Here is a 22919-nt window from a genome sequence, read left to right as displayed (position 1 = left end):
TTATGACTTACTGTATTTAACTTTTTTTTTTTTTTTTTTTACATACCAAATCAAAACTAAACAAATTAGAGTTGCCTTTAACACATTTATTCATTGATTTAATTTCCTAATTTTTATTTGGTTGAAAACGAACAAATAAAGTCATTACATGTAAAAATGTTAAATAAGTTATTTTCAGGTCATCTATTTTGGGGTTAAAACCTTATTGAAAGAGGGAACGAATTTTGATTCCATCCTACGTAGCTGTTACGGGAGGGACACAGTTAATTGACGGACGACGACAGAAAGAAGGAGCTCAACTTGCCCAGATGACGTGTTTTGGTTCTGTTCAGAAGATTCACTTCATGACGTTTGTTCGTTTTGAGTCAATGTGCAGGCCAATGAGGTAAATGTTTTATTTGCTTCCTTAATTGTTTTCATGTGAATCCTCTTTCTTTTGTGTGCTAATTGAATGAATTTTTTCTTCGTTCCGACGGCATTGATGTTTCAACATGTAAAAGACATGTTGGACAAAATACAAATGTTTGTTGAAAAACCAAAGAACCAATAAGTTGAGCCTCGATTGTCCCAGACAAACGTAATATTTATTTACACAATGACCGAAAGAGACACGTGTAGCGAGTAGTGACGGGAGTCGGAGGCGGAGTGTTGAAGTCCAGAGCCAAAGACTGGCGTTTTATTGACATCATCAACAACAACACACTCTGCGCGAGGCTCACAGACCTACCAACATTTTGTTCTTTTATCCTTTCATCCTTTTGTCCTTTCATCCCATCCAACTTCTCCTTCGTCCCAACGTTCCGTGGGTGAATTATGTTCTTATCACCACACATGGACCTTTTCATTGAGTATGGCCGCCATTTTGACTTGTGACGTAAACTCGGAATTATCAAAATCCCGATTGACCAACTTTAGCTCGCAAAATATTTTTCTGGATTGATAATTTGGATGAAGTTATGTTTCTATTTATTCAATTTTCTTTTTGTTGTTGTTGTAGTAGTACAGTTCATAGCAGTATGTTGTTGTAAATCTCATTCTCGCTCATTCCGGATGTAATTCTACTCGTGGCCACGAGATGGCGGCCAAGCCCGCAAGTCGTCACGTCAGCACAATGAATTTGTGAGGGACAAACTTGATATTCATATTTCTTGGCACTTCATAATTAGCTCCGCCTTCCAGTGTCAAATAATGAACCAACATATATTCCAAAGTGGTTTATTGGTTTTAAAGGAAAATAATGCAAATGTTTTTCATACAAAAGTTACAAGTTTCTCTTTCTTTGCTCCGCTCACGCGCAAACGTCACCCAAAAAGTCACGTTGGGGTTGGGAGGTTCAGAATGGTCGCGCGGTCGTCGGCATGACAAACGTCAAAAGCGTCGCAAGGAAAGCATTCAAAACAACAACTAGTTCTTGTTTTTGGGTCCATGTTGTTGCTCTCATTGACGTTGTTGATTTGTTGTTGTCGTAGCTGTTGCTGGCCTCGTTGTTGTTCTTTTTCCGCTTCTTGTTGCTCTCAACTTTGTTGTCGTCGTCTTCTCGCACTGCTGCTCTTGTTTCAATTCTTGTCACCATTGTGTTGTCGCCGCCGCCGCCGTTGACCACCGCAGCATCTCGCTTGCCACAGGGGGGCGGGGCTCGTGCGTCTTCCCGCCTCCTGCGCATCACTTCCTGTTGAGCAGTTGCTGCTCCAGCTGCTCCAGTTGGGCGCTCATCGCCGTCAGTGGACGCTGAGACGTTAAGGAGCAAAACCTCGGTGGTGGACTTCCAATCAACAGTTTTGTTTTGGTTTGTTTTGTTTTTGCGGTTCTACTATCAGGCTGTGTGAAAGGGAAGAATGCAAAGCCTGACGAAAAGGATATTCGACTGCGTGATGCGCTCCAGGTTGTTCATGGTGGCCTGCTGGAACTCCACCAGATTCTCGCAGGCGCACGGGTCCTTCACCTCGATCTCGCCTTGGCTTTCCTCTGCCGACGTCAACGCAAATCAAGCCAGGGAAAAGCCAAATTCGATATATATATATATATATATATATATATATATATATATATATATATATATATATATATATATATATATATATATATATATATATATATATATATTTTGTAACATTTCTCGTACCAGGACACACGTTGAGTTTGAGGTTGAGCGCGATGGTGCTTATGGCGCTGAAGTCAGAGGCGTAGTAGAAATGCTTCTCCAGAGGCTCCGAGGCGATCTCGCGAAGCTCCTCCTCTAACGCTTTGCCCACGCCCACCGCGTACATCACGATGCCTGGCGGGGCGAGCCCACATCACAAAGTTGACACGATACGGGGAGCGACGCACAAAGGGGAAGGGGAAGAAAATGGGGGGGGGGGGATCGGAATGAAAATGGGAAGCAAACGAGGAGAAAAGTGGAAGAAAATATAAGAAAAACTGAAAGGGAAGAATGAAGTTTGAAAGAAAACAGGAAAGGGACTGGGAACAAACAGGAAGAAGTTCAAAAGAAAACAGTAAGTGGATTCGGAGCAAACAGGAAGAAGTTTGAAAAAAACAGGAAGCGGACTAGGAGCAAACAGGAAAAAGTTCAAAAGAAAACAGGAAGTGGACTAGTATCAAACAGGAAGAAGTTTGAAAGAAAACAGGAAGTGGACTAGTATCAAACAGGAAGAAGTGGAAGTGGACTAGGAGCAAACAGAAAGAAGTTCAAAAGAAAACAGGAAGTGGGTTAGGAGCAAACAGGAAGAAGTTTGAAAGAAAACCGGAAGTGGATTAAGAGCAAACAGGAAGAATTTCAAATGAAAACAGGAAGCGGATTAACAGAAAATAGTAAGAGGTTCGAAAGAAAACAGGAAGCCGACTAGGAGCAAACAGGAAGCGGACTCGGAGCAAACGGGAAGAAGTTAGGTAGCAGATGGGGGGGCAGGAAGTAGATGAGAAGGAAACAGGAAGTGGACTAGAAGCTGCAAAGAGGAAGCTGGCGGCTCCGACCGGCTTGTTTGGCCTTCTTGGCGAACTCGCTGATGTCGTCCTGCGAGCGTCCGTCGGTGAAGACCAGGCCGATCCGAGGAATCCCGCGGGCCGGCGGTCTGGCGCCTTCCGCCTCCGAGAAGCTCCTCTCCAACATGTGCTGCAGCGCCAGGCCCGTCATCGTGCCCTTCTCCATGTACGCCATCTGCGCCGAGGCACAAAACACTTCCTGTGTCAAAAATAAAAGCCTTTCCATTGGCTCAACCGTTTCGCTTCAAAATAAACCCCTTTTTATCTCCACTTTCCATCAAGCTGTCAAAATAAAGCGTTTGCCATTTCCACATTGAACATTTCTTGTCTCCATGGATTCCGTCGAGTTGACGTTTACGTTCATGTCAAAATAAAAGCCTACATTTCTTCATCGACTTGATCTGTTTCAAAGTGAGTCAAATACTTCCTTTATGTATTTAATCTATTGCATTTCAAAATAAAACATTTTTAAAACAAAGTTTTTCCTTTTGTAGTCAATTTGTTTTCAAAGAAAACTCAGTGGTAAAAGGGTTGTCTCCCGACCCTGAGAGCGTGGGTTTGATCCCAGGCCGGTGCAACTATGTCAGAGTATCCTTGCGCAACATACAAACCGCACAAGTTGTTCCTGATGCCGTGATGTCATCAGTTGTCAAAAGTGCTTTGAGGGCCTTGTGTATGGGGAACCAAAATTCAAAATAAAATAAAAATAAATGACTCAATAAATAACTGACTAAAAGTGAAAATAAAAACTGATCTAAAAAAAAATATAACTTGAAAATTAAATAAAAAAAATATATATATATAAATATAAATGGAAATAAAATCAGCAAAAAATGTAAATACATTTGTATTTAATTTTTGAATTATATTTTTTCAGATCCGTTTTTATTTTCACTTTTAGTCATTTCTGTATTTATTTAGTAATTTATTTATTTTTGAATTTTGGCAGTTTTGGTCCTCAATACTTGTAAGGAGGAAAAAAAAAACACTATAAATGAAGTCAGATTTACACTCATTGGTGTGGACAAATATTTAAACACTTTTCTAGTGTTGAGATCTAACACGACTCAGTGTTAGCGATTTTATTGCGTATCCAATCAAATTCGGTCTGAGGACCTTCATGACGGCAGCTTTGACGTCGTCGGCGCTGTGGAACTGGCCCAGCGTGAACTCGGTCCTGACCCGACTGGAGTACTGGACCAGGCCCACCCGGGTCCCGTACTCAGACACGTCCAGCGTGTCCACCACCTGCCGCAGGGTAAACGTCAATTGGGAGCGAAAGGCAACATTTTTGATGGGCGACGTTGAGGAAGGGACCTCGTTGACGAACTTCTTGACCAGCTGGAAGTTGTGCGGGCGGACGCTCTTGGAGCCGTCGATCAATAGCACCAGGTCGACGATGGCCGACTTGCACGCTGCAAAAATTGGAGCAAATTGGATGTGCGCGCTGCAAAAACAAAACAAAACAAAAAAACGTCTTTTCAATGTCTCGTTTCCTTACTTCCGCAGCTCTTGCCGTCCTCCTGCAGGAGTTGCCCGTGGGGACACGCGCAGTAAAAGGAACCCGGCGTGCTCACGCAGCGGTGCTCGCATCCGTGATCCAGCCAGTTGCACAGGTCCAATTCTGCACGCACGCACGCACGCCTCATGTCAGCTGACGTCATCGTCTTGTTTCTCCCAAAAAGAAATTAAGGCAAGTAAAATGCATCAAGAAATCAAACATTCAAATCAATGAAAATTAGGGCTGCACAATATATCGAAAAATTATCGATATAGCGATATTGGCCTATGCAATATGCATATCGCAAAGACATGCAATAAGTTTGATATGGAATTTTATGCTTTTATCTGAATTTGACCAGTCAGACTGTCAGGTTTGACATTTATTAAACATGACAAAAAAGGAAAGAAGACGTTACAATTCACCACTGCACTCTGAAAAAAATCCCCTCCTCACCCTCTCTTTTTATTTGCTTTCCACGCCCCGAGTTCCATGGCTGTTCCAACCCTAATAATAATGCAAATGCCAAACATAGTTGGAACACAGCGTACTTCACGAAAATGTGCACTGCCATCCAACATTATCGAGAGGTGATTACAATTAATTAAGAATACATTGAGTTTGATTATTTTGCCGCATAAAAAAATAATTCTTTCTTTAGATAATAAAAATGTCATGTACATCTTAAATATCGCAATGATATCTATGGCTATACATATATATATATATATATATATATATATATATATATATATATATATATATCATGCAGCCCTAATGAAAATAACAATTGTGTATGTCAAAGCGTCAATCTTGCCACATCTTAGGGTTTTCGCCACATAAATTGAGACTCCGCCTCCTTTCCTGTTCTTCCTACTCATCGTAAACAGTTCATATCCTTCTATATCTATTAGGGTTGTAACGATAACAGCAATATGGTGATATTGCGATGTTAAAACTGCCACAATATATCGTCGACGTCATGTCACGACTCACGATATTAAAAGAGCGCATCCGTTAAGAAAGTCGGGTTGATTTCCATTTGTGCAGTTCAAGCAACATCTGGTGGCTATTTTTATTTATTTTTTTAAATAGTTTAATTTTCACAAGGCATGTTTTGGCCCTTCTGTTTCAAATCCACTGCACAAATGGAAATCGACCTGACTTTTTGGAACACATATGCTGCTTTTAATATCGTGACACGACGAAGACGATATATCGTGGCCATTTTAATATCACCATATTGCCGTCATTGTTACATCCGTTCTCGTTCGTATAGTGCTCGCAAACAAGGTCATGATTGTTGCTACAAAAAAAAAATAAAAAAAGTTGTCTGGATCAAATGTTTTGTGTTCGATATCATCAAATGTTTTAAAGTTGGTTTTATTAGCGTGTAGATTTGCCATGATGGTATTTTTGTATTTATTTGTTTGTATACCCTTGTGAGTCAATACAAAATAAACAACATTGCTGTTCATAAATGCATGAATAAATAAATAAATAGATGTGCCCAAGAGGACATTTTCAACTCAAAAGTGTACAAATCGACGTGTTTGCAAAAAAAAAAGTCGTACGTACGCGTGCACGTCTTCTTGTCGTGGTTGAGCGCGTAGCCCGGCTGGCAGTCGCACGTGAAGGCGCCCGGCGAGCTCACGCACGTCTGCTCGCAGTTGTGTTTGCCTTCGGCGCACAAGTCGATGGCTGACAGACATACACACATGTCGATTAATCGATGAATCATTGCACCGATTGGGCCAGCCACAATAAGTATTTTTTGTTTGCTTTTGTTCACTCGAAACAAGCCCATCTAACAAGCATGTAATAATTGAATCGAATGTAAACAAATCTGTTGTTTCAAGCTTATGTTTTGTCCGCCTCGGCCACCAGGAGGCAGTATCATGCACTTGCGCAGAAACAAACTAAGAAGAATGAGACTTCGACAGTGCAGAGGGAAAAGAATTTCTGCCAGGATTGTGACATTTTCATGTTTTTTCTTGCTATATAAATTTACAAATTTATTGATCTTAAGTGTTGACCGTTCGCGTCAAGATTGAGCTGTCAAAATTAATCGAATAATCGACTATCAAATAAATAGACAACTATTTTAACAAGCGTTTAGAGCCTTTTTTTTTTCTTTTTTTTTTTTAATTGTCAAAATCTTCTGATTTCAGCATATTAACAATAATTGTTCACTGATTTTCCGTTGTCCTTCATCAATGAAGACTGATTGTCTGTTAAAGCAAAATATGACATTAGCAAATATATGTTTTTACTTTAGAAAACAATGACAGAACCGCTAGCATAGTAGCTACAACATCAAACCCCTGTTTTAAAAAAAAAAAAAAATTATCACCATTATAAATACAAAGTATGAGTACCAACCCCTGGTTAATGAACAGTAGTAAGGGGTAAAAAAAAATGCTTTTGTAATACACTTTATTGCAACATTAAGATAAATCCGATTAGTCGATTAATCAATAATTAATCTATTCTAAAAATATTTGATAGTGACAGCACGACGTCAAGAGCATTTTCCATTCATGTTAGCATCAAGCTAGCAGGCTCCGACGAACTGCGAACAAAATTGGGGCCCATATGCGTGTTTTTTTTTTTTTTTTCCCCAGGTTTAACCACCTTTTGTGGGGACCGAACTTGAAATTGTGTGGATATTTTTGGTAGTCCCCACAAGTTCAGACCTCTTTTTGAGGGTCAAGACTTTAGCTTTGAATTGGGTTATGGTTGAGGTTGGGGAAAGGCATTATGTCGACATTGATGATACAAACACAAACTTCTGTGTGCGCACGTACGCGTGCACGTCTTGTTGTCGTGGTTGAGAGCGAAGCCCGGCCAGCAGTTGCACGTGAAGGCGCCGGGCGAGCTGACGCAGATCTGCGCGCAATCGTGTTTGTCTTCCGCGCACAAGTCGATGGCTGCAACACACAAAAACAAAAAAAAACTTGACTTAAACAATTGAGAAGCAAGCGGCAACCGCCAAACAGGGATGGAGAAATCCAGGTCCAGAAAGTGAAAACCCTGCCACGTTTTAGCTTTAGCTACAGGTGCTAGTTAGCTAGCTCCCTCGCTTGCTCTCATGGTGCTCGTTTAATCTGCTAGGGAGCTAGCTAGCTCCCATGGTGCTTGTTTAACCTACTAGGGAGCTAGCTAGCTAGCTAGCTAGCACCTGTGGCTAAAGCCAAACTCTGGCAGGGTTTTAAAGTTAAAAAAACAAAAAACAAAACCCTGCCACGTTTTGGCTTTAGCTACAGGTGCTAGTTAGCTAGCTCCCATGGTGCTTGTTTAACGTGCTAGGGAGCTAGCTAGCTAACTTGCTAGCTAGCACCTGTGGCTAAAGCCAAACTCTGGCAGGGTTTTAAAGTGAAAACCCTGCCACGGTTCGACTTTAGCTACAGGTGCTAGTTAGCTAGCTCCCTAGCTAGCTCCCATGGTCCTCGTTTAACGTGCTAGGGAGCTAGCTAGCTAGCTAGCATCTGTGGCTAAAGCCAAACTCTGGCAGGGTTTTCACTTTCTGGACCTGGTTTTCCCCATCTCTGCTGTCAAAGCCACAAGTTCCAATGTGTCGAAAACGTGAAAAATGTTTCACCCCGGCAGGCAGCGCCATCGTCCATCAGCCGGTATCCGTCTTTGCAGCGGCACTGGAATCCGTCGAGCGCGCTCACGCACTCGTGCTGGCACGTGTGGTTACCCGAGGAACAAAAGTCCAACACTGAGCGACACAAATGCAAGATTTCAAAAGTATTGGTACAGCTGCGGGAAAGGAAGCGGAAGGCGTACGTACGAGCGCACGTCTTGTTGTCGGGGTTGAGCGCGAAGCCCGGCCGGCAGTCGCACGTGAAGGCGCCAGGCGAGCTGACGCACACCTGCTCGCAGTCGTGTTTGCCTTCGGCGCACAGGTCGATGGCTGCCGCGTACGCACACACATCACTTTGAAATTGCAATTGAAAACATGCCAACTTGTCATCTTATCACAACAGTTGCCACTTTCTAAAGTGGCAAATTTGTGAGAAAAAACTTGTGAATTTGCCAGTGTAGAAAGTTGAAAATTTGTGACTTTCTAAAGTGGCAAATTTGCCAGAAAAAAAATAGTAAATTTGCAACTATAGAAAGTGACAAATTTGCGACTTCCTAAGTGGCAAATTTGCGGGGATAAAAAAAAAAAATCGTTATTTCGCGAGTTTCCAAAGTGGCAAATTTGCCACTTTCTAAAGTGATTGCCTTGTTGGATATTCTGGTACGGCGTGCAGCCGGCGGGTCTTTGACGGGCGCAGACGTCTCACCGCAGAGTTTATCCTGGAAGTGAAGTCCGAACTGGTGTATGAGGTCAAAGGTCTCCACCAGGAAGACGTGGTCCTCGAAGGGCTGGGACGCCATGGCCCTGAGGGACGCCATGTCGGCCCTGGCCACGCCCACGGCGAAGATCTCGATGCCGCCGTGGCGAGCCTCGGCCGCCACCTCCGCCACGCGGTCCTGAGGTCGGCCGTCCGTCACGATCAGCGCCACGTTGGGCACCTGCCGGACGGGAGGGACCGTGATCAAAGAGGCGGCCAAGCGCCCGCCTGAATGTGCCCGCCTTACCTGCGGCCTGTCGCCTTGCTGTTGGCTGAAGGCGTTGTTGATGATGTAGCGGATGGCCAGCCCCGTCATGGTGCCCTGCGCCAGCGGGACGATGCGCCGGATGGCATCCACCATGCTGGACACGGCGCCGTAAGCGTTCAACGAGAACTCGCTGCGGACCTGGAAAAGACCGGGAAGATGTTCTCGATCTTGTGGAAGCGTTCAGACTCTTGGCCGTTTTCATTTATTTGTATTCTTTACAGTTCAAAAGGTATCTAAGTTGGCAGCATTGGACAGGACCTGGTACCTAAAGACTTGGACTTGACTTGGACTTGCGGATCAAAGATTGGAGACTTGACATGGATTTGGAACCGAAAGACTTGGAGTTGAGACTTGACATGTGATTGGAATCTAAAGACTTGGACTTTGAATCATGATCTGGGACATGAGACTTGACCTGGATCTGGAACCTAAAGACTTGGACTTGACTTGGACTCATGGTCTGGGAGTTGACTTGGACTTTAAATCATGATCTGGGACATGAGACTGGACCTGGAACCTAAAGACCTGGACTTAACTTGGACTTGCGGATCAAAGATTGGAGACTTGACATGGACTTGGATCCTAAAGACTTGGTCTTGAGACTTGACATGGAATTGTAATCTAAGGACTTGGACTTCACTTGGACTCATGGTTTGGGACCTGGACCTGGAACCTAAAGACCTGGACTTGACTTGGAGTGGCCTTAGAGACTTGTACTTGTTTCTGCCGGAATCCGCCCATTTCTCGCTCGACGTTAGACCTTCCTTGCCGGATTATATCTTGACGGGCCAGTTTCAGTCCCGTGGGAACCACACAACAATCCAAGTCAGGTCAACAACACACTATTTATTTCTAATCCTTTCAATGGGAAATATTTGTAGGTTTTGCAAACGTTTCTGTCTTGAGAGCGGAGCGGGGTCGCGAAACAAAAATTCCTGACCCAAAGTTCCACTGTATAGAAATGGAGAAATGACTTGAAATGTCATTTGCCTACCTGACTGGAGTACTGGACCACACCCACTCGGGTGGCGTTGAGCCCGACATCCAGCGTGTCCAGGATGTCGATCATGAACTTGCGCATGCTCTCGAACTCGTGCGGTCGGACGCTGCGCGAGCTGTCGATCAGGAAGACCAGGTCCACCGGCCCCGACTTGCACTTGTGCTCAGAACCTGCAGACAAGACACAAGGGCAAAAATAAATTGTCCCGTTTGGTTTGCCGCGGAATGGAGGCTTGGACCACCGTTTTTATGCGGGGGCGGCGGCGTTCACACGTGGCACGCTGTTGTTATTGCCAGACAAAAAGGAAGTTTTCTTTCTATCGCCATCAAATTATTGTGGTTAAAATATCCAGATGATCCATCCATCCATTCATCATCTACCGCTTAATTTTGGGGTCAGGTCGCAGGGTAAGCAGATTTATCAGGGAAGCTCAGACTTCCCTCTCCCCAGTCACTTCAACCGAGCTGGTTGGGATCCCAAGGCGTTCCCTGGCCAGCCGAGAGACATAGTCTCTCCAGCGTGTCCTGGGTCGTATCCTGGGACATGCACGGAACACCTCCCCAGGGAGGCGTGCAGGAGGCATCCAAACCAGATGCCCGAGCCACCTCAACTGGCTGCTCTCCACGCGAAAGACTAGCGACTCGACTCTTGAGTCCCTCCTGGATGACCGAGCTTCTCGCCCTATCTCTAAGGGAGCGCCCGGACACCCTGCGGAGGAAACTCATTTGGGTTCTTGTATCCGGGATCTCGTTCTATTGGTCACGACCCACAGATCGTGACCTTAAGTGAGGGTCGGAACGTAGATCGACCGGTAAATCGAGAGCTTTGTCCTTCGACTCAGCTCCTTCTTCACCACGACGGACCGATACAGAATCCGCATCACTGCGGACGCTGCACCGATCCGCCATTCGATCTCGCGCTCCATCCTGCCCTCACTCGTGAACAAGACCCCAAGATACTTGAACTCCTCCACTTGGGACAGGATTTCATCCCTGACCCGAAGATGGCACTCCACCCTTTTCCGACTGAGGACCATGGTCTCGCATTTGGAGGTGCTGATTTTCATCCCGGCAGCTTCACACTCGGCTGAAAATCGGTCCAGTGAGAGTTTAGAGATCACCGCTTGAAGTAGCCAACAGCAACACATCGTCCGCAAAAAGCGGAGACGCGACGTTGAGGCCACCAAACCGGACCCCTTCAACGCTTCGGTTGCGTCTAGAAATTCTGTCCGTAAAAATTATGAACAGGATCCAGTCCAACCCTCACTGGAAACAAAAGCCGATTTACTGCCAGCAATGTGGACTAAAGTCTGACCACAGTTGTACAGGGACCGAACAGCCCGTATGAGGGGGCTCAGTGCCCCGTACTTCCGGAGCACCCCCCACAGGACTCCACAGGGGACACTGTCGAATGCCTTCTCCACGTCCACAAATCCAGATGATATCATCCTGTTGTCGCCGACATAAGGGGATCACATTGTTAAGTGTGGACGCCCCCTGGTGGCTCATGTGAGACCCCCCCCCACACAAACAGGAAGTGACTTCATGGCGGAGGAATGTGATGTGCCGACGTTCAAATGGACGCTGAAACGATCCCCACAGGCTACAAATACTTCCGTGTCTGATTTTTTTTTTTCTCTCTCTCTCACGTGGATCACTAGCGGATGGATTAATATATTTATATTTGTGAGCGTTGTAATGTGTCATGGCGTCCGTCACATTTTGAAAGGTAATAAATAACGTGTCCTCCTGACCTGCTTGTGGCCGGGCAGCGGCCATGTTGAGCAGCAGCCAGGCGACGCCTGCGCACAAACGTCTGGTCGTCATGGTGACAGCCGACTGCAACATAAAAAAAAAAAAAAAAAAATGTCATTGGAGTGATGTGCAAAAGTATTGGGACACCCTTCCTCGGACAAAAGGAGCAAGTGGAACAGTGCTGAAAATGCGTTTAGACAAAAAAAAATAAAAATAAAAATTGAGGTCATTTTCAGCCGGCCGGTCCCAATCGACAAAGGACGCTTGTCCGTCCGCTCGTCTGCTTCTCCACTCATGTCTGCTCACACTTCCTGCCCGCCAACTCGTACTTCCTGCTGGCCCCGTCGGCGCCGCAGCTGAAGTTCTGCTTCTGTTCCAAGCGGGCCGCCGGCACGCACTCGCGCAAAAAAAAAAGTGCACCAAAAGATGAACAGATGACATCCTCGTGCAACCACCGATGATTTCTGTCAATTAATTGATCAAGCCCGATTTTTTTTTTTTAAAGAAAAATCCAAAACCATCCCTTTTTTTCAAAAACAGGACATGAGTTCAAATCAACAAAGATAAATAAATTATGAATCAGTTACTGGTTTGGTGTGCAACATGAGGAAAATCGGCAAAAGTGTTGATCGTTTTCCAAAGAACTGTCGAAGCAACGGTTTGATTTTGGTCAAACCGAAGATGATTGTTCCACTTTCATGGAGGATGACAGAAATTGGATTGCACAATTTTAAATTAAAACGATATCTCCGCAATTCATCGATTAACCAAACACAGAACCCGAACAATTCTGCAAAACCTTTTTGCCGATTTTCTGACTGATCTTACGGAGCAAACCAGGAACTGTCGACATTTGTTCTGCTGCCACTTTTAAATGACGACTAAAGCGATGAAACACACACCGCATGTGAGCTCACGTGTGTATGGGGAGCACAAAGAGACCTTAGAAAGAGCCCCTCCCCTCAATAAGCCCTTCCTGTCTGGCCCCCGCCACACGCCAACGCGCTAGCGTCCTGCTGAGCACACTCGCACATTGATTTATCATCAAAGACGATCTTTCAGGCTGGAAAGTCAGCGACTGCGGTGGGATTCGCTCGCACTGCGTTGGGGACGACTCGCCGTATTGGTTGATTTGGGCACGATTATCAAAGGATCCGATTCATCGTGTCAATCCTGATGTCAAATACATAGTCCACGATATTAAAAAAAATACCTATTGGGGAGTTTTCGATTCATCGTTTCAGCCCTTGAGTCAGCTATTGCAGGCAACTGTCTAAAAAAAATCCTTCGCTCCGAAAAGAGGACGTTGTGTTCTCAGCAAGGGGTCAGAGGTCAAGCGCCGTTTGTTGACGTTGGCACGAGTCCGCTTGGCCGGGCGTCTGCCTGACATCCGCACGCAAACAATCAACCTTTTTGCGTTCACCCGCTGAAAAGCCCCCCAACCCCCCGGACCAGCCGTCGCCACGGAAACCTGCCCACCTCTGGGGCCGGACGGCCCCTCGTTCGAACGCTAACAGAAGGCCGCACAAATGCTAGCGTATAATGTTGATGCTATGCTAACATTCTTCAACCGGCCTCACGGAATACTTGGAAAGGTTCTTACAGTGGTTTTGTTTGACCGGCGTGAGACCGTGACAGCTGACCATCTGCTGTATGTTTGCACACACACACACGCACCTGTACACACCTGTACACACACACGCAGTAGCAAGTTAATGAACAACGATGGCGCAAGCGAGACGACAGAGAAGGTCTTGACGGACCTTCAGAACCTTCTGCCTCTTCTTCCAGTCGGTGGCCAGGAACAGGTTGGGAGCCGTCAAATGGACGTGGCGGCCATGATGGACCAGCTGGCGGACGCCATGGACGACGGACGCCAAGGTCGGCTCACGTGTCGCCTCGCCGTGTGCTCGCGCGCCAGCTCGACAAAAGGTCTTCGCGACCGTCTCGCGGCACGTTTTTGCGACCGTCTCACGGAACGTCTCTTTCTCGCTCGCTCGCCGTCGCACGCTGCATCTTCGCGACCGTCTTGCGGCACATTTTCATGACCGTCTCGCTGCATGCAATTAATTACTTGGAAAGTCTGCACTGGAATTCCAGTTGCAACGCAGCACACACGCCCACATCCAACTTTACCAGTCAATAAATTGAATTAAATCAATTTAATAATCAAGTGTATTTGTGGAGATTGGGGTCAAGGTGAATTTTACAATTTTAAAAATGTGCAAAATTTCACAAGCTCGTGTTAAAGATGAGATTGCTCTTAATATGAAACGAAGGGGAAAAAAACCCCACCAATGTCTTACAAATGCAATTATGCCATCTAGTGGCAGGACAAATAACCTCAACACAAATCAATATCACACTCGTTTTTTTTTTTTTAACCATACAGTACACATTTTTCATTATAAAACAATTTTAGAATGACTATCAATGACTAATAGATGCAGGCAAATTTATATTAGTTTTTTTCCACTTTTATGTTAAAAACATTGTATTGCACATTTAGAACAGATATAAAATTTGCAATGAATCGTCTTGAAACTATTGAAGTCATGCGATTAATTACGATTAAAAATTGTAATTGCCTGACACCCCCATATATATGTATATATACTGTACACATTTTTTTTAATAGTTGTCAATTAATTTGATAATTGATCAACCTTGGTCACAAGTTCCGTTTTCCAAACGCTGACCACGAAAAAATGTGTCTTTCATCATGACATTTTTTTATTTTTTTTTTGCGCGTGCGTGTGTTCCGAAAACTGAATTCAGAGATGCGAGAAATCATCAAAGTGCATCACATGCAAACATTTTTCCCTTTCCTAAATGTCTTCCAGAAGTTTCCCGCTTCCAAGCCGCGCCGCTCACTCACCTGCTGGACGGACACGTGGACTGGGACAGGTGAGATGCGGAAAAAAAAAAAGGTCCTGTTTCACACACGCGCGCACGCACACGAGCTCGATCCGGATCCGAGCGTGCTGCGCCGGGCAGGAATGTGGCGGCGGATGTTTGGGTGCGCGCCCTTATAAGAGCAGCCCGCCCTCTGCGCGCTCACAAGCCCCGCCCCCCCCCCCCCCCCAAAAAAAAAAGCTGACGTTTTGCTTGCAAGCTTTTCTCCACATTTGGCAACATGAGAGCAACAAAAACAAAAAAGTGGATTGAAGCGAGGACGAGATTCACAAAAATCAACGTTTGTCAAGTCTGACCCGCTTTTGAAGTTTGAAATTTGCGAGCGATATCGGCGACGTCGGCGAAATCTTTCCTGGGCCGTCCTCGGCGCCGCCATCGACTTTCTTTGTTGAGTGTCCCACATGGGAAATAGTTGACCTTTCACCCTTGACGAGGGGACGGGCTAATTGGATGAGTTCTCGCACCCGAGTGACTGCGAGCGCGTCCGGCGTCGCAGCGGGCCTCTGCTCCCGTCAAGAATGCGAAAGGTCGCGCGTGCGTGCGTGCGTGAGCGCGGGAATGTTCTCAGGGTCTCGAGTGGACGCCCACCCAAACTAAGTTGACAAAACTTTCTTGTTTGGGCTCCCGGTGTGTCACCGAAAAAAAAAAAGAAAGACACGCTTGGCTGAGTTTGCAGTGCAGGGAATACATCGCCACGTGTCGCCGACCTCTGACCTCAGGCTGCTTCCACATCTGTTCACAAATGATATACTTAGCTATACAGCTATTTCTCCAACTCTCATCTATCTATCCATCTAGCTATCATCCATATATCCACCGAGCTAGCTAGCTATCCAGCTAGCTAGCTATTTCTCCATCTATCCATCTGTCTGTCCGTCTGTCTGTCATCTATCCATTCATGCGTGTGAGTGACCACCGTTTTCGTCCAATCAGACGAGGCGAGACGGCCCGCCACTCATTTGCGCGGCGGGACGGAGCGCTCAACGACCAGAGCGTGGTCATATTGCACGCCAAAGTCGCTCAGAAGTCTTACGGCAACGAGAAGAGGTGAACGCGCATGCACACGCCTGTTCATGTCTTCATCTTGGCATTCATGATGTGCATGACTTCTATCCATCGCCCGATGTTTTTGTCAATGGACCATTCCATGACCATTCATGTGTTCATTATCTCCCTTCATGTGTTTATGTGGCAAATTCACATCTATTCATGTGTTCATTATATCAATTCATGTGCCAATTATGTCTATTAATGTGTTCATTATGTAAATGCATGTGCCAGTCACGTCCATTCATGTGTTCATTATCCCCATTCAGAGCCCAATCATGTCTTTGTGTGTTCATTATGTCAGTTCATGTGCTCATCATGCCAATACATTAATGTGTCCATTCATGTGCCAATTATTTTCCATTTATGTTTACCGTGCCCATTCATGTGTTTATTATCACCATTCATAGGCCATTCGTGTCAACTCGCGTTCATTGTCAGTTCATGTGTTCATGTCCATGTATGTTTACCATGCCCCTTCATGTGTTCATTATCTCCATCTCCATTCATGCATCCATCACGCCAATACATCGTACTGTTCAGTGTCCATTCATGTGCCACTTATGTTCATTCATGTGTTCATCATGTCCCGTTATGCCTGTTCATGTGTTCATGCGTACTTTTGAAGCGTTTGTTTTTGCCGCGTCACGTTTCCTCGTTCTCATCTGGTTTGTCGTTTTGCCGTGTGAGCGCGACATCTATTCATGCGTTCATCCGGTCCATTGATGCATGTGGATGTGTCGTCTTCAGGTTCTTCTGTCCTCCTCCGTGCGTTTACGTCGGCGCCGACATTTGGAAGCTGATGCAGGACCTCCGAAAAGGTGAAACGCGCGTTTGTTGCTTGGTTAGTTATAGTTTTGCTTTGTCCGGCCCCGTCATGGCCGCCGCGCGTCTGACTTCCCGTGTCGTCGTGCAGCGGGCGTGTGCGCTGGCGGCGGCGAGGGCGGCGTGCGTGGCTACATGTGCGTGGACAGCGCCGCGCTGACGCACGGCGACGCCCACAAGCTCAACTTTGAAACGCTTCCCAACACGGTCAAACGCTTCCTGTCCATTCATGTCTTCATGTCCATTCATGTGTCCTTATGTTCATCATGTCATTCATGTGTTTGTCTGTTCAAGTGTCCATTGTCCATTCATGTCTTCATGTGTCGTTATGTTCATCATGTCATTCGTGTGTTTGTGTCTGTTCATGTGTCCATTGTCTATTCATGTCTTCATGTCCATTCATGTGTCATATGCAATACTAGCCATGTTAGCAACCAATCATGTTTAGAGATTGGTGATGCTAGCATCGCTAGCTCAGTTAGCGATGCCTGCTAATTGCTAAGCGTTGTTGTTTGTGTCACGCGACAGACGGGGATGTCGGCATGCGCCAAGTCTTTGTTCATCTCGGACCAGGACAAAAGGAAGCACTTCCGTCTGCTTCTGAGGCTCTTCCTGGAAGTGAGCTCCGGCAGACAGGAAGTGGGCTCCTTCCACAGCCGCCTGATCAAAGTGATCTCCAAACCGTCGCAGAAGCGTCAAACCATGAAGAACGCAGACCGTCAGTACGACGCGCCACATTCCACTTCCTGTTCGTGCGTGCTCATTTTGTCACATGTTGTTTTCATGCGTGGGTGTGTTTTAGTGTGTATCTCAGCATGTTCCCGCGTCGCCTTGTTCAACCGCCTCCGCTCTCAGACAGTGAGCACGCGCTACCTGGCCGTGGAGGGCGGGGCCTTCGTTGCCAGCGCCCGGCAGTGGACCGCCTTCACCATAACGCTCGGTGCGTTAGACTCATTAGTATCCTTAGCCACATTAGCAACTTTAGCCACATTAGCATCTTAGCCACATTAGTAACTTTAGCCACATTGGCATCCTTAGCTACATTAGCATCCTTAGCCACATTTGCATCTTTAGCCACATTAGCATCCTTAGCCACATTAGCAACTTTAGCCACATTTGCATCCTTAGCCACATTAGCAACTTTAACCACAATGTTAGCAGCGTCAAATAGGTTAGCGACCTTTGCGGTGTCGGCAACGTGTAGCGGCGCTAACAACTTTGGGCATTTCAGTCGATGTCAACAAACTTAGCAACAATTGCTACTGGATTAGCAACACGCTAGCAACAAAACTGATATTAGCAACATTAGTCATATTGGTCAACAATGTCCACAATGCTAGCAGCGTCAAATAGGTTAGCGACCTTTGCGGTGTCCGCGACGTGTAGCGGCGCTAACAATGTTGGACATTTTAGTCGATGTCAACAAACTTAGCAGCAATTGCTACTGGGTTAGCGACACGCTAGCAACAAAACTGATATTAGCAACATTAGTCATATTGGTCAGTAATGTCCACAATGTTAGCAACGTCAAATAGGTTAGCGACCTTTGCGGTGTCCACGATGTGTCGCGGCGCTAAAAAAGTCGGACATTTTAGTCGACGTCAACAAACTTAGCAATAATTGCTGCTGGGTTAGCGACACTTAGCAACATTAGCCAAGTTAGACACATTTAGCCCATTAGCGAGGTTGCTGATGTTAGCGACATTGGCGATATTAGCGAAACGGGGAGGTCGGAGTGAGGGAGAGACGAAAGAAGGAAATGGAAATGAAAAAAAACCCAAAACGAACGTAAGGGAAGAAAGTGAGGAAGACGTGACGAAGTCACCGACCGCCTTCGCGTGTTTCCAACGTGGCCCGTGTTAGTTTAGCCCACCTGGGACCACCCGGCGACTCCTCGCCGAGCTCGCCCGTCCTTCGCCAACGTGCTCCGCTTGCACGCCAACGTGCGTGTGCCGGCTGTGTGTGCGTGAGCTTGTGTGTGTTTGTAGTGGAGGATCGGCGCGCCGAGCGTGGAGGCGACTTTGTGCTGAGCGAAGGATTCGTCTGTTACGGTTCTGTGGTCCAACTTGTGTGCACCGAGTCTGGACTCGCGCTGCCCCCCATGGTAACGCACACACGCACACATCTGTCACGCTATGTTATCGCCATGGTGATGCCACGTCCAGACTTTGTTTATCAGAGTCGTCTTTTTGTTTGTTTGTGTTCAAACACTTGAGTGAGCCTGCCATTTTGTTTTCATCTATTTTCAACTTGGCAACGTTGCTTTTGCGCCCGCCAAGCCAGACGTCCGTCCCAGCAGGCGAGCGGAAACCAAAAACGCACACGCGAGTGCGCGAGCATCGGGTTGCTACGACAACACCGAAAATGCGCCTCAGCTGCCTTTTTTCCGGAGTCGAAAGCGTCGGGTCAGCGTTTCCACCGCAAGTGCGCGCGCACGTGAATTGAATTGGCCTCGTGGCCTGCCTCTTATCTCAAGACGCTCTTACGTCAAAGCATCTTTACCCATTGGAATGAATGAGAAGGAAATTAATTTGTTCCAGCTAACCAATGACCGTAAATGTTATAGTCGTGCTCGATAAAAATGCGGCGATATTGATTAGGGGATGAAACGAATTGCACCTCGTGACTGATTTTTAGTAGATGATTTATGCTTTTATTAGGGCTGGATATTAAGATTTCCAAAATCGATTTGATTCAGAAGGGTTCGATTCGATTCACATTCACTTTGATTTTCGATTCAGTTAAGGATTTCATGCAGTACCAATTTGATATGGAAGACATTCACACAAGCAGCAATGCTGCAAAACAGTCGAAACTTGTTTCTCTTACTTGGTGCATTAGTCAAAATATGAATATCTAATACAGTTACATGAATCATCATGTGTCATGTATGTTTTATTAAACATGACCTGATTGAAACCATAAATAATCATTGAAATCAGTGACAAGCACCGTGCTATGTCAATAAAGTGTCAAAAACACTCAAATCACACAATTAGTCATTTTAATAACTACAAAATAAATAATATTAATTAATAATATAAAATAAAAAAACATTTATAAATAATAAAATAAATAAATAAAATAAAGTAATAAATAACAATCAAAAATAAATAAAAAATAATAATAGAATTAATATTAATTAATTAATGTGTACCTGTCAAAAATTGTACCTGTAAAAAAAATGTACATGAAAAAAGGTACCTGTATGTAAAAAACAAATTATGTGTAAAAAAAAAAATTGTACCTGTGGAAAAAATGAAATGACCCAACTTTTGTGTGAAGGTGATCCGCAAGGTGACCAAGCAGCATGCGGTCCTGTCGGTGGACGAGCCCGTGTCGCAGCTGCACAAATGCGCCCTGGAGATGCGAGACGCGCCGCCGGCCTTCCTGGCCGTCGCCAACGACGCCGTCGTGCTGCACCAGGTAGACCCGCCCACATTTTCCCATTTCCATTTGTTCGATTTTGGACCTGAGCGATGGTTTGAGTCCTGCGGTCGGTTGTCGTGCTTCCAAACGAGGAACGATAGTGAAAGCGGTCACGCTCCTCCCTCCCTCCCTCGGCAGGCCACGCCCAGCGGCAGGGAGGCGGGCCCAGTGCCCCTCAACGACGGCTCGTGCTGGACCGTCATCGGCGTGGAAGTGGCGGAATTCGGCTTCCGGCAGGCAGACGCCGCCCGCGTCCGCACGCCCGTCACGCCCTTCCCCGACGTCACCGGCCTGGAGGTCAGTTCCCTCACTCGCTCATTCAAAAGTCACACCGTCATCTTCATTCAAGCGAAATGTGTCAGAATGCCGCCTTCATTTGTTCACTCAGGACATTGCGACATTCATTCATGTCAAAACATCTTCAATATTCAACCCTTCTCATTTATTCATTCATTCATTCATTCATTCAGGACATGTTATTGGAAGATATGCATTCATGCATTCATTCATGTCAAAACATCTTCAACATTCAACCCTTCACATTCATTCATTCACTCACTCAGGGCATGTCATTGCAAGATATTCCTTCATTAATTCATTCATGTCAAAACCTCTTCAACATGCAACCCTTCACATTCATTCATTCATTCATTCATTCCCTCGGGACATGTCATTGCAAGATATTCATTCATTCATTCATGTCAAAACATCTTCAACGTTCAACCCTTCTTTACATTCATTCATTCAGTACAAGTCACTGCAACATATGCATTCATGCATTCATTCATGTCAAAACATCAACATTCAACCCTTCACATTCATTCATTCACTCAGGACATGTCATTGCATTGCAATATATGCATTAATTAATACATTCATTCATGTCAAAACATCTTCAACATTCAACCCTTCACATTCATTCATTCACTCACTCAGGACATGTCATTGCAAGATATTCCTTCATTGATTCATTCATGTCAAAACCTCTTCAACATGCAACCCTTCACATTCATTCATTCATTCATTCATTCATTCCCTCGGGACATGTCATTGCAAGATCATTCATTCATTCATTCATGTCAAAACATCTTCAACATTCTACCCTTCACATTCATTCATTAATCAAATCAGTACAACAGGGTTAGTTAGGGTTCACTCATTCATTTTCAATATATCACATTATTCATTCACTCAATAAATGTCCAATCATTTGTTCGTGTTGACGAGTTCAATTGCAGGAAGTCCGTCCGTCCGTCCGTCCGCCCGTTGGTTCATTGATTGATCGATTGCTAATTTCCTTGCTTTGAATGTGCGAAAGGTGAGCGGCGGCGGTCAGGCGGCCACGTTGGAAGTGCACGGAGAAAACTTGGGGCCTCACCTCAAAGTCTGCTTCGGACGCGCGGAGCTCCACACCGTCTTCAAGTACCACTTTTCACACTTCAAATGATTACAATCAACACAAAAACGTATCGAAATTGACAAAATTGATTGCAATTGGAGTTTTTTCGCTACTTTTCGTTGACTAAAACAACCTTGTTGACAAAGTGTTTTTTTTTTTTTGGTAGGTCCAGCAAGTGCCTGCTGTGCGCCGTTCCGGAAGTGTGCGCGTTGCGGCGCGCTTGCGGTGACGACGACGGCGGCGGCGGCGGCGCAGTGACGGTGCCGGTCTCCCTGCGGCGCCCGTGCGACGGCGTCGTTTACCGCACGGCCTTCAGCTTCACGTACACGCCGGAGCCGGTGAGGCCGCGCCGGCCGCACTCGCCGGCGGCGGGCGGCGCACTCGCGGGCGGCGCCCTCGCCGGCGGCCACGCCCACCGCGGCGGCGGCGGGACGGCGCCTTTGGCGGCGCGCCACGACGACGCCCTGCTGGACAGCATCCACCACGAGTTCACCAGAAGCAACTTCCACCTCTTCGTGCAGACGTGAACAAAAAAATCAATAAAATAGACTCATGTTCATTTGATCCGCCATTTTGAAATTTCATCGTACTTTTTTTTTAGTCCACTTTCAAACACGCGTTTTAGTTTTTATTATAGTTAGTCAACCTCGTCCAGTTTTCATTTAGTCGACCATAAATGTAACATTTTAGTCTTTATTTTAGTGCAAGAAAACATAACCATTTTATTTGTCAACATTTTAGTCAGGACAATCATTTAACACCTGGATTTTGTTTGTCAGCAGATTTTTTACATTTCATTTCATTATTACAATATCCGCCATATTGGTTGTTTATTTTGGCCTCAAACGCTTTCAGGACGGAACTGGGTAAAAACAACTCGGATATTTCCGACCGTTCCCGAATGCAGCATAAATCCAACCTTTTATTTAAATCCCTCCTCCAGTCGAACGTGGCACAAATAAAAACTACAAATGGCAACAAATTACCAACGTGTGCATGTGAGTTTCTTTCTTCTTTTTCCAAACGAGCGTTTGTACTTATTTGGATGCAGAAGAAGGACAACGTGCCACACACGATGACGTCACACTGACGACATGACGATTTCCCAAAGTCTCAAATTCCTTCACGTCAAACCTTAATCCTGGTTTCAAACCCTCATTTTAATGTATTTTAAACCCCAATTTAGAACCCAAACGTGCAAACCGTACTGTGACGCCCTTGAAAGTCGACTCATCTTCATCGCATTTAAGGTCATGCCGCCCTCTAGTGGCCAAACGGATAACGACACTAACTTTAGAAAACGTGGACTGCACTTTTTTTCATTTTTTTTTCAGTTTTTTTATTTCTGAGGAGCGCGTGTGAAGGACACGTCATTATTTGAAGAAGTTACTCGGGAGGCGCAAAAAAAAAAATCACTCAAAACATGAACAAAAAAAAAAATCAGTGTCACAA

At 45.5% G+C, this 22919-nt stretch overlaps 2 protein-coding genes across 7 annotated transcripts; one reads left to right on the top strand and one right to left on the bottom strand.

Moving 5' to 3' along the window:
* The first annotated feature begins 255 nt into the window (after positions 1–255).
* LOC144024070 (recombining binding protein suppressor of hairless-like protein) lies at positions 256–22026 on the top strand. Of its 4 annotated transcripts, none has more exons than XM_077530130.1 (14): positions 256–385; positions 4512–4675; positions 13643–13732; positions 14695–14758; positions 15701–15814; positions 16565–16635; positions 16731–16846; positions 17168–17357; positions 17442–17579; positions 18628–18743; positions 19925–20065; positions 20207–20365; positions 21387–21490; positions 21634–22026. In XM_077530130.1, the coding sequence occupies exons 3-14, from the start codon at positions 13675–13677 to the stop codon at positions 21992–21994; spliced, it is 1632 nt and encodes a 543-aa protein (XP_077386256.1). In that variant the 5' UTR covers positions 256–385; positions 4512–4675; positions 13643–13674; the 3' UTR covers positions 21995–22026. The 4 variants fall into 4 exon arrangements, with proteins under 4 accessions (XP_077386256.1, XP_077386254.1, XP_077386257.1 ...); XM_077530128.1 differs by having other exon boundaries at positions 13643–13783; XM_077530129.1 differs by lacking the exons at positions 256–385; positions 4512–4675 and adding an exon at positions 12991–13502 and having other exon boundaries at positions 13643–13783.
* On the bottom strand, positions 1200–14850 carry matn4 (matrilin 4). Of its 3 annotated transcripts, XM_077530127.1 has the most exons (16): positions 14730–14850; positions 11851–11935; positions 10092–10267; positions 9077–9235; positions 8779–9010; positions 8280–8402; positions 8085–8207; positions 7291–7413; positions 6062–6184; positions 4484–4606; positions 4300–4397; positions 4099–4230; positions 2974–3157; positions 2123–2275; positions 1861–1965; positions 1200–1721 (listed from the first exon to the last, which is right to left on the bottom strand). In XM_077530127.1, exons 2-16 carry the CDS (start codon positions 11921–11923, stop codon positions 1663–1665), a joined length of 1986 nt encoding a protein of 661 aa, XP_077386253.1. In that variant the 5' UTR covers positions 11924–11935; positions 14730–14850; the 3' UTR covers positions 1200–1662. The 3 variants fall into 3 exon arrangements, with proteins under 3 accessions (XP_077386253.1, XP_077386251.1, XP_077386252.1); XM_077530125.1 differs by having other exon boundaries at positions 8085–8402; XM_077530126.1 differs by lacking the exon at positions 14730–14850 and adding an exon at positions 13065–13258 and having other exon boundaries at positions 8085–8402.
* Positions 22027–22919: the final 893 nt, after the last annotated feature.

This window comes from Festucalex cinctus, chromosome 8, assembly GCF_051991245.1.
Source record: "Festucalex cinctus isolate MCC-2025b chromosome 8, RoL_Fcin_1.0, whole genome shotgun sequence".
Lineage (NCBI taxonomy): Eukaryota > Metazoa > Chordata > Actinopteri > Syngnathiformes > Syngnathidae > Festucalex > Festucalex cinctus.
Note: the sequence above shows the minus strand (reverse complement) of the source record. Positions and strands in the feature narration are given on the sequence as shown.

Bases quoted from the DNA above. Each gene is read 5' to 3' on its own strand.
- LOC144024070 (XM_077530128.1), top strand. From the start codon at position 13,675: ATGGACGTGGCGGCCATGATGGACCAGCTGGCGGACGCCATGGACGAC. The intron at 15,815-16,564 runs GTGAACGCGCAT...TGTCGTCTTCAG, and splicing joins TCTTACGGCAACGAGAAGAG to GTTCTTCTGTCCTCCTCCGT. The intron at 20,066-20,206 runs GTAGACCCGCCC...CTCCCTCGGCAG, and splicing joins ACGCCGTCGTGCTGCACCAG to GCCACGCCCAGCGGCAGGGA.
- matn4 (XM_077530125.1), bottom strand. From the start codon at position 11,923: ATGACGACCAGACGTTTGTGCGCAGGCGTCGCCTGGCTGCTGCTCAAC. The intron at 10,268-11,850 runs GTCAGGAGGACA...TCTTGTCTGCAG, and splicing joins CGCTGCCCGGCCACAAGCAG to GTTCTGAGCACAAGTGCAAG. The intron at 7,414-8,084 runs GTGAAACATTTT...TGTGTGTTGCAG, and splicing joins CGATGGCGCTGCCTGCCGGG to CCATCGACTTGTGCGCGGAA.